This window comes from Chiloscyllium plagiosum, chromosome 46, assembly GCF_004010195.1.
Source record: "Chiloscyllium plagiosum isolate BGI_BamShark_2017 chromosome 46, ASM401019v2, whole genome shotgun sequence".
Classification (NCBI taxonomy): domain Eukaryota; kingdom Metazoa; phylum Chordata; class Chondrichthyes; order Orectolobiformes; family Hemiscylliidae; genus Chiloscyllium; species Chiloscyllium plagiosum.
The window spans coordinates 12,469,232-12,480,268 of record NC_057755.1 but is presented as its reverse complement, the minus strand read 5'-3'; the positions used below and the strand labels follow the sequence as shown (position 1 = coordinate 12,480,268).

General features: G+C 43.9%; 1 protein-coding gene across 1 annotated transcript in view; it reads right to left on the bottom strand.

Annotated features, from left to right (window-relative positions):
* Positions 1-11,037, bottom strand: part of LOC122544108 (hexokinase-1-like) — a 158,721-nt gene that overhangs the window by 25,025 nt on the left and 122,659 nt on the right. Inside the window, exons 14-15 of the mRNA XM_043683147.1 lie at positions 6,054-6,237; positions 4,174-4,329 (exon numbers count right to left, since the gene is read on the bottom strand). Of these exons, the coding sequence (XP_043539082.1) occupies positions 4,174-4,329; positions 6,054-6,237 (340 nt within the window). The remainder of the gene's footprint in view (positions 1-4,173; positions 4,330-6,053; positions 6,238-11,037) is intronic.

The window sequence follows — 11,037 nt, the reverse complement described above, 5'->3', positions numbered from 1 at the left end:
TGAAAGATTGGAGCGACTGGGCTTGTATACCCTTGAGTTTAGAAGACTGAGAGAGGATCTGATTGAGACATATAAGATTATTAAAGGATTGGACACTCTGGAGGCAGGAAACATGTTTCCGCTGATGGGTGAGTCCCGAACCAGAGGACACAGCTTAAAAATACGGGGTAGACCATTTAGGACAGAGATGAGGAGAAACTTCTTCACTCAGAGAGTGGTGGCTGTGTGGGATGCTGTGCCCCAGAGGGCAGTGGAGGCCCAGTCTTTGAATTCATTTAAGAAAGAGTTGGATAGAGCTCTCAGGGATTGTGGAATCAAGGATTGTGGAATCAAAGGTGCAGGCTCGAAGGGCAGAATGGCCTACTCCTGCACCTATTGTCTATTGCTATAACAAGGAGTGAGATTAAGCACATACGGAATGAGGAACTAGGAACCAAATTAAGAAGCAGCATGTCAAAGGTAATAATCCCTGGATTATTATTTGAACCACATGCAAACTGGCATTGACAAGTAAGATGAGTGAAATGTAAGTGATTGGTGTGCGAGAGCGGGCTCAGATTTGTTCGTTGGTCACCAGCATTAATACTTGGGAACATGGGAACTGTAGCACTGCGACAGTTGAACCCTGCTGGGCCAAGCACTGAAGCAAGACACATAACTAGGACAAGGCAAGGTAGATAGGAAATAATATGAGAAATGATTAACAGACTGACATAAAGGGATAGAGAGTGCAAATCAAAGAATAAGTCAATAAACATAAGGCTAGAAGGATTCCTGATGAAGGGCTCTGGCCCGATACATCGATATTCCTGCTCCTCGGATGTTGCCTGACCTGCTGTGCTTTTCCAGCAACACACTTTCAACTCTGATCACCAGCATCTGCAGACCTCACTGTCTCCTAATTGATTTCAACCTTATTACGAAGCCTCTTCCAAGAATGTCTACCTTGAAGAAGTTCTCCTCCTCTCTCTAGAAAGATCTCAGTGAGTCCCTCTCTCACTGTAACCCCAAAGTCCTCTCCATTCCTGATGAAGGGCTTCAGCCTGCTCATTGGATGCTCCCTGACCTGCTGTGCTTTTCCAGCAACACACTGTCAACTCGGATCTCCAGCATCTGCACACGTCACTGCCTCCATAATGCTCGAAGTTACAAATGAAATGAAGCAAAACTAAAGCCTCATCTGAATGCATGTAGCATTTGAAAGAAACAGGTAAAGTAAACAAGCGCAATCTTACAGCCATTGCAGAGGTATAGCTGCAGGATGACATAGCAAGATGATTATAAAGGCAAGAAGTCACTTGTGGGAATGGTGTACAGGTGCCTTATCAGTAATTGCACGACAGGTAGAGTATAAATAAAGAAATTAGCTGGAAGATAGGAGAGAAAGCATGGCGGAGGATTGTTTTTCAGACTGGACACCTATGACCAGCAATGGTGGGTCCACTTCTTTTTGTCATTTACATAAATGATTTGGATGTGAACATAAACAGTTTGGTTAGTAAGTTTGCAGATGACACCAAAATTGATGGTATATTGGACAGCGAAGAAGGTTACCTCAAAGTACAATGGGACTTTGATCAGATGGGCTGATGGGCCAAGGAGTGGTAGATGTCGTTTAATCCAGATAAATGTGTGGTATTGCATTTTGGTTGGGCGAATCAGGGCAGAGGTTCACACTTAAAGGTCAGGTCCTGGGATGTGCACAAAAAGGATTGATGAGGGCAGTGCGGTAGATGTGATCGATATGGACTTCAGTAAGGCGTTCGACAAGGTTCCCCATGGGAGACTGATTAGCAAGGTTAAATCTCATGGAATACAGGGAGAACTAGCCATTTGGATACAGAACTGGCTCAAAGCTAGAAGACAGAGGGTGCTGGTGGTGGGTTGTTTTTCAGACTGGAGGCCTGTGACCAGTGGAATGCCACAAGGATCGGTGCTGGGCCCTCTACTTTTTGTCATTTATATAAATTATTTGGATGCGAGCATAAGAGGTACAGTTAGTAAGTTTGCAGATGAAACCAAAATTGGAGGTGTAGTGGACAGTGAAGAGGGTTACCTCAGATTACAAGAGGATCTTGATCAGATGGGCCAATGGGCTGAGAAGTGGCAGATGGAGTTTAATTCAGATAAAGCGAGGTGCTGTATTTTGGGAAAGCAAATCTTAGCAGAACTTTTACACTTAATGGTAAGGTGGTAGAAAGTATTGCTGAACAAAGAGATCTTGGAGTGCAGGTTCATAGCTCCTTGAAAGTGGAGTCGCAGGTAGATAGGATAGTGAAGAAGGCATTTTGTATGCTTTCCTTTATTGGTCAGAGTATTGAGTACAGGAGTTGGGAGGTCATGTTGTGGCTGTACAGGACATTGGTTAGGCCACTGTTGGAATAATTCTGGTCTCCTTCCTATCGGAAAGATGTTGTGAAACTTGTAAGGGTTGAGAAAAGACTTACAAGGATTTGAGCTATAGGGAGAGGCTGAACAGGCTGGGGCTGTTTTCCTTGGAACGTCGGAGGCTGAGGGGTGACCTTATAGAGGTTTACAAAATTATGAGTGGCTTAGATAGGATAAATAGTCTTTTCCCTGGGGTCGGGAAGTCCAGAACTAGAGGGCATAGGTTTAGGGTGAGAGGGGAAAGATATAAAAGAGACCAATGGGGCAACTTTTTCACACAGAGGGTGGTACGTGTATGGAATGAGCTGCCAGAGGATGTGGTGGAGGCTGCTCCAATTGCAACATTTAAGAGGCATTTGGATGGGTATATAAATAGAAAGGGTTTGGAGGGATGTGGGCCGGGTGCTGGTAGGTGGGACTAGATTGGGTTGGGATATCTGGTTGGCACGGACAGGTTGGACCGAAGGGTCTGTTTCCATGCTGTACATCTCTATTGACTCTATGTGTTGCCAAACAGAGGGACCGTGGAGTGCAGGTTCATAGTTTCTTGAAAATGGAGCCACAGGTAGACAGGGTAGCATTTGGTACACTTGCCTTTATTGGTCAGGGCACTGAGTATAGGATTTGGGAGGTCATGTTGCAACTATACAGGTTAGGGCTGTTTTGAAATCCTGCATTCAACTCTGGTCTCCCTGCTATAGGAAACATAGAGGTTAAACTTGAGAGGTTTCAGAAAATATTTACAAGGATGTTGCCAGGGTTGGAGATTTTGAGCTAGAGGGAGATGCTGAATAGGCTTGGGCTAATTGGGGCATTGGAGGCTGAGGGGTGACCTATAAAACCATGAGAGGCATGGATAGGTTGAATAGTCAAGGTCTTTTCCCGACGGTAGAGGAGTCCAAAACTAGAGGTCATAGGTTTAACATGAGAGGGGAAAGTTTTAAAAGAGACATAATGGACAATTCCTTCAGGTAGAGCATGATGTGTGTATGGAATGAGCTGCCAGATGAATTGGTGGAGGTTGGTACAATTACAACATTTAAAAGGCATCTGGATGGGTATATAAATAGGAAGGGTTGAGAAGGATATGGGCCAAATGCTGATAAATAGGACTAGATTAATTTAGGCGATCTGGTCAACATGGACGAAATGGGCCGAAGGTCTTTTCTCATGCTAGACATTTCTAAGTAATGAGAACATTACTTTAAAGGCATCGCAATAATCATGGCAGATTTAGTCTATTCATAAACAGGAAAAATCAAATGAACAAACAGGGCTTATATCAGGAGATCATAGTATGTTTCCAGCATAGTTATTATGGAACTAACCAGAGAGCAGTTTCTACTACATCTGGTGTTGTGAATGAGTTGGATTAACTAATGATCTCATAACGAAAAACCTCTAAGTCGAGCAGTAATAAGAATGAATTTCTCATTTAGTTTTAAGGAGAGAAGAGTGACTGTATGACTTAAACTTAATTATGAGATCTTGAAAGCAGAGGGGGAAAAGCAAACTAGCAAGTTTAAAGATAAGTCAATAGAGGTTCAGTATCTGACATTTTAGGGGATATTTCAGAAATCCATAAAAATTAGACTGAGAAAGCTATCTAGGAATATAAAGAAAAGTAAGATTTTAATCGATATATTCATTGCCTTTGAAGTACTGCGATATGATAAGTTCTAGGTACATTTACCTTAGGAATGTACTTAATACATAATGTTAAAAACTCTATGTTTCTCAATATTTAAATACAATATAGTTGCATACCCCACCATCTTTCCTTACCTTTCTATCTGAGACAAATACTTGGTTTGAAAAATGCCTTTGGTCTTTAGACTGTGCGACATGAGACCTCTGAACAAAAGTCCTTCTTTTGTGAAGTTAATCAGTATGTTGCGCACAATTTCACCCAGGTACATCCCACTGATCATTTTTTCATATCTAGTAAATAAAAGAGAATTTCATGCAAGAGTTTGAGTGGTTTAAAAAAGTTCAGAATCCAGTATTCTAAACTGTATTTTTGTTAAATTTATTTCTTCCATAACAATAATTATAGTCAAAATTAAAATGGTTGTCTGTGGAGTCTCAGTCTTTTACACAGACTGCCTCCGCAATGTTAATAGAGCAGCAGCCTATGAGGTGCTCCCTTCAGCATCACTACAATGAGAATTGCCCCCAAACAGGCATCAGTGAATCTCCTGCCTCCACTTTATACAACATGAGCTCAATAATCTGAGAAACAAGGAGCGAGTATGAGAAGAAACTGGTAATGAACATGAACATGAAAAGGAACTGAAAAGTCTCTGTATGTATCTAAATACTTGGAAGAGGGACATTGTGACATACAGGGTACTTTGCATCTATCTTAACTAAGGAAGAAAATATTGCGTTAGTCATAGTAAAGGAGGAGGGAGTTGAGATTTCCATGATTTAAAATTGATAGAAGTTTAAAAAGACTGTCTGAACTTAAAGTTGATAACACTCTAGGACCAGATAAGGTGCATCCAAAGCTTATAGAAAAAGTAAAAGAGAAAATTATGGAGGTGCTGGCCCTAATCTTCAAATCCTCCTTAAATATAGGTTGGTGCCACAAGGCTGGAGAGTTGCAAATGTTTCACCCCTGTTCAAAAATGTGTGTCAAGATAAACTGAGCAACTGCAGGCCAGTCAATTTAATCTGAGTGGTGGAGAGGTTTGAAGAAATGATAATTCAGAACAAAAAGAACTGCCACTGAGGAAAGTAAGAGTCCATTAGGGAAAGACAACACAAATCTTCCAGGGGCAAACTGTGTTGATCTAAATTGATGGAGGTTTTGCTTGAGAAGTGCATTTCCCCTTCAAAGACCAAGCACCGACACAAAGGGCCAAATGCCTCCTTCTGTGCTCTCTAACCATATTATGATTTTTAATTGGTTTTAATGTTAATAAATAAAACATTTTATTGATGGTGGTTTAGTAGATTAAGGAGTTAAAGAGATCTACAGCACAGAAAAAGGCCCTCTGCACTATTGCGTCTGCACTGGACTAAAGCAAGGAACTAAGTATTCTATTCCCATTTTCCAACACTTGGTGTTCAGCTTTGAATGTTTTGGTATCTGAATATGTTATGAGGATTTCTGTCTCTACCACCCTTACAGATAGGGCACAGCTTTAAAATAATTTACAAAATGATCAGATGAGAATAGAAGAAAGATAGTTTTAAGCAGCAAGGTTGAGTGCACTACCTGAAAGACTGGTGAGAAAAGGATAGGATAAATATGTGAAAAGGGGAGAAAAGCAGACTGAGGGCTGGGGGTTGGGGAGCTGAATGTCAGACTTATTAAAAAACTCATTCTTACAAGAACTGACACAGACATGTAGGACTGAGTGGTCTCCTCCTTTGTTATTCTATGGTACTAAAATCTCAATTTCGATTCCTGGCCAATGCCAAGTTGTTTAAGGTGTGTGGCCTCCGTGTCCTAGGTCTCACTTCATGCTCATAATCACCATCCATAATGGAAGGTGCATATGGCTTGGCTTCATGCAATGCCTAATGTATCCTGATGACAAATTCTGCCACTAGTAAAAGACATCGACCACCCACAATCTGATAATGGTGAGTACCTTTAGGTGAGGAAAAGAAGAAACGTGTATTGAAAAGCAATTCTATATTATACATTAACTAACTTTTGATGTCCCATATTTAATGAATTGATGTCCACCAATTTGTCAAAGGTAGTTCTGATGATATCTAAGCATCCGTCATCACCAAATGCTCCCCACTCGGTGTTGATACACATCCTCCCTTCACTTCCTTTCACTGTTTCTATTTTCTTCATTTCTTCCATGTAGCAGAGATTACAACCAGTTCCTGTTGAACGACAAATAAACCAGAGAAAATTTATAACATGGAGTCAAAAATTATCTTTCTCTCCTTTTGTCACTTCCTCACCTGCTGAAGATGTGGAATTTAAGATATGAGAGCAGTACAAATGACTGTTCTCTAAGGGCAAGCCTAGACCAATAATCATCGAACCATTCGAAAAATATGTCACTGGTGCCACTGATTGGTGCTGCCGAATATTAAGAACAATAGGAGCAGGAATGGACCATACAGATTGGTCCAGTCTACTCCACCATTCATGACTGACCTGCAAGTTCAACTCCATTTTTCTGCACATTCCCTGTACACTGGGAGCTTATTGATGGGTTACTTATATTCCTGGGTTCAAGAATTTCAAAGGTTCATACCTTATTGAACTGAGACATCCCTACTCAACTGAGTCCAAAATGGTCAGCACTTATACTCAGGCTATGTCTGTGTTCTAGATTCTCAAATTGGGGAAACAACCTCATAGCATTTAGCCTTCCAAATCCTTTTACAAATTTTGCAATAAATCTTGCTCTGTCTAACCTCTTAACATATAAAATCAAGAAAAGTGTTTAAAAAATCAGAAATTACTTTTCACAAACAAGTGATTAAAAGTTCATGCGTCCAGTTCTGGTTGCCCTATTATAGGAAAGATGTGGATGCTTTGGAGAGGGTTCAGAGGAGGTTTACCAGGATGCTGCCTGGACTGGAGGGCTTATCTTATGAAGAGAGGTTGACTGAGCTTGGACTTTTTTCATTGGAGAAAAGGAGGAGAGGGGCCCTAATTGAGGTATACAAGATCAAAAGAAGCATAGATAGAGTCGATAGCCAGAGACTATTTTCCAGGGCAGAAATGACTAACACGAGGGGTCATAGTTTTAAGCTGGTTGGAGGAAAGTATAGAGGGGATGTCAGAGGCAGGTTCTTTACACAGAGAGTTGTGAGAGCATGGAATGCATTGCCAGCAGCGATTGTGCCAGCAGCGATTGTGCCAGCCAGCACTGCAAGGTCATTGGGGACATTTAAGAGACTGCTGGACATGCATATGGTCACAGAAATTTGAGGGTGCGTACATGAGGATCAATGGTCGGCACAACATCAGCTGAAGGGCCTGTTCTGTGCTGTACTGTTCTATGTTCTATGTTCTAACATTAGAATTCTTGTTTTTAAAAAGCTTTAAGAACTTTATAAGCTCACAACAAGCATGTTGACCTGAAGGGGAATTATGTGAGCTTGTGCCACTGGAAGAGGAGGAGGACTGTCTACTCCTTCTCCTCCCTACTTCTACTCATCGCACTGCTTACCTCGTGGAATCAGCGGCCTCCATTTGCAGCAGCACTGGGAACGGTGAGAGCGAGGACCAGGGGGCTGCTGGGAAGGTAAATATTCCTCTTACCTCATGAGTAGGCGGAGCAAAGGCTCAACAGGAGTGGACATGAACACGGGGATTGCTAGGCATGTGAACAGATATATTTGGGCTGTGGCTAAACATTACACGTGTAGTGTCTCCCACCCATCCTCCTCCTCTAATCAAAAAAAAAGGCAGTGTGTGGAGGCTTGGTTAGGTAAAGCTTTTTAAACTTTTTTCTCATTTATTCAACCTCTCTAAGCATTTTAAAACAGAGGAAATGGAGGCTAAAGCAGTTGCATGCTCATTGGCAAGATGTGGGAGGTAAGGGTCACCATTAGTGTCCCTGCTGGCTTCACCTGTGAGAAGTGTACCCAACTCCAGTTCCTCACAGGCCACCTTAGGGAAATGGAGCTGGTGCCGGACGATCTTCAGATCATTCGGGTGGCTGAGGGGGTGATAGAGAGGAGTTGTAGGGAGGTAGTCAAACCTTAGTTACAGGATAAACGTAGATGGGTGACTGTCAGGAGAGGGAAAGGGAATAGGCAAATGGTGCAGGGAACGCCTGTGGCTGTTTCCCTCAGTGATAAGTATACCGCTTTGGATACCGTTGGGTCAGGCACCTACCAGGGAAAGCGAGATCCTGGCTCTGTGGCTCAGAAGGGAAGGGGGGAGAATAGAAGAGTGATAGTGATTGGAGGTTCAATCATGAGAGACAGAGACAGAAGATTCTGTGGTCGTGAGCGAGACTCCCAGATGTTGCCTCCAGGTGCCAGGGTCAGGGATGTCTCGGCTCGAATTCTACAGGATACTTAAGGGGGAGGGAGATCAGCCAGAAGTCATGGTACACATCGGTACCAATAATATAGGTAGGAGGAGGACCTGAAAAAAGAATATAGGGAGTTAGGTTGGAAGCTAGAAGGCAGAATGAGCAGAGTGGAAATCTTAGGATGGTTATTGTTGCCAGTGTCTAGTGAGATTAGGAATAGAGAGTGAGTGCAGATGAACATGCGGTTGCCGAGCTGGTGTGGGAGGAAGGGCCTCAGATATATGGATCATTGGGATGCCTTCTGGGGAAGATGTGACCTATACAAAAAGGATGGGTTGCACCTGAACTGGAGGGGCAACAATATCCTGGGCGGGAGGTTTGCTAGAGGTCTTCAGGAGGGTTTAAACTAGTTTGGCAGGGGGATGGGAACCAGAGCTACAGATCAGAGGGTGGGGTAGCTGGTGAACAGGCAGGTGCAGTGTGCAGAAAGTCTGTGAGGATGGATAGGCAGTTGCTAAGGCAAAGTGGCAGGAGCTTAAGTTTGAGGAGGCAAGGATCAGACAGGACTTTAGAGGGTTACAAGGTAGCCAGGAAGGAACTGAAGAATGGACTTAGGAGAGTTTAGAAAGGCATGAAAAAGCTTTAGCCAGTAAGATTAAGGAAAACCCTCATATTCTATAATTATAATCGGAACAAGAGGATGGCCAGCGTGAGGGTAGGGCCGATCAGGAATAATGGAGGGAACTTGTGCCTGGAGTCAGAGGAAGTAGGGGAGGTTCTTAATGAATACTTTGCTTCAGTATTCATTGATGAGAGGGGCCTTGATGTTTCTGAGGACAGCGTGAAACAGACTGACAGAACAGGTTGATATTTTGGAAGGAGGATGTGCTGAAAATTTTGAAAAACATAAGGATAGACAAATCCCCTAGGCCAGATGGGATATACCCTATGTTACTACAGGAAGTGAGGGAAGAGATTTCTGTGTCTTTGGCAATGATCTTTGCGTCCTCACTGTCCACTGGAGTAGTGCCAGATGGTTGGAGGGTGGCAAATGTTATTCCCTTGTTCAAGAAAGGGAGTAGAGATAACCCTGGGAATTACAGACCAGTCAGTCTTACATCTGTGGTAGGCAAATTATTGGAGAGGACTCTGAGAGAAAGGATTTATGATTATTTGGAAAAGCATAGCTTGATTAGAAATAACTAGCATGGCCTTGTGAGGGGCAGGTCATGCCTTACAAACCTTATTGAATTCTTTGGAGATGTGACAAAACACGTTAATGAAGGTAGAGCAGTGGATATGGTATATATGAATTTTAACAAGGCATTTGATAAGGTTCCCCATGATAGGCTCATTCAGAATGGAAGGAGGCATAGGATAGAGGGAAATTTGGCTGTCTGGGTACAGAATTGGCTGGCCTATAGAAGACAGAGGATGCTAGTAGATGGAAAGTATTCAGCCTGGAGCTCAGTATGCAGTGGTGTTCCGGAGGAATCTGTTTTGGGACTTCTGCTCTTTGTAATTTTTATAAATAACTTGGATGAGGAAGTGGAAAGATGGGTTAGTAAATTTGCAGATGATGTGAAGGCCGGTAGATTTTGTGGATGGTATGGAGGGCTATTGGTGGTTGCAAGCCAATGTCAAGCCGGTGTTCTTCTCTGACCACTGCCTCCTGCTGGCCGACTGTCACCTACAGGACGAGCAGCGGGCTGGTAAGGGAACGTGGAAGCTGAACACAAAGCTGTTGACCCCAGGAAACATTGAGGAGCCCAAGAGGGACTACACAGGTTGGAGAACCGTGAAGCCCCTCTTTGAGTCCCCAGCGGACTGGTGGGAAACAGTAAAAGGGAACATCAAGAGGTTCTTCATCCTCAAAGGAGTTCAGGAGGTGAGAGAGAGGCGGGGAAAACTGTCCCAGCTCCAGGAAAGTATGCAGAACCTGCTCCTGCTGCAGACGATGGGGGTCGATGTCACGAAGGACCTCAAGGAGGTGAAGGGCCAGCAAGCCTCGCTCTTTGCCTCAGAGGCCTCCAAGATAATCTTCCGGTCCAGGGTCCGCTCGGTGGAGCGGGACGAGACGTGCTCATGTTTCTTCTTCCAGAAGGTGCAGAAAGAGAGCTCTGTGCTCAGCAGCCTGGAGGAAGAAGGTGGCTCGGTAACGTCATCTCAGGCTGATGTCATGAGGATCAGTAAATCCTTCTACGCCAGTCTGTATGACGCGAAGCCGACCGACAGCGCGGCCTCCCAGTCGTTCCTGTCCTCTATCACGGAGGTCTTAGACGACAGAACACGGGAGAGGCTGGACCAGCTGACCAAGGCCCTCCAAAAGAATAAAACTGCCAGAAGCGACGGCCTACCGGTCGAGCTCTATTCTGCTCTGTGGGATGTGATTGGCCAGGACCTGCTGGAGGTGTATGTCAGTATGCTTCGGGCAAGTACCATGAGTGAATCCATGAGGAAAGGCAAGCGGAAGGGGGAGAGGGAGGAACTCAAAACTTGGAGACAAATCTCACTGTTGAATGCGGATTACAAAATTCTGTCAAAGGTAATCGCCAACCGGGTCAGGTCTGCTCTAGGGTCGGTGATTCACCCTGACCAAACCTGTGCTGTACCGGGCAGGAAGATCACTGAGAGTCTCGCACTCCTCAGAGATATGATCGCCTACGTGCAGGACAGAGGGTTG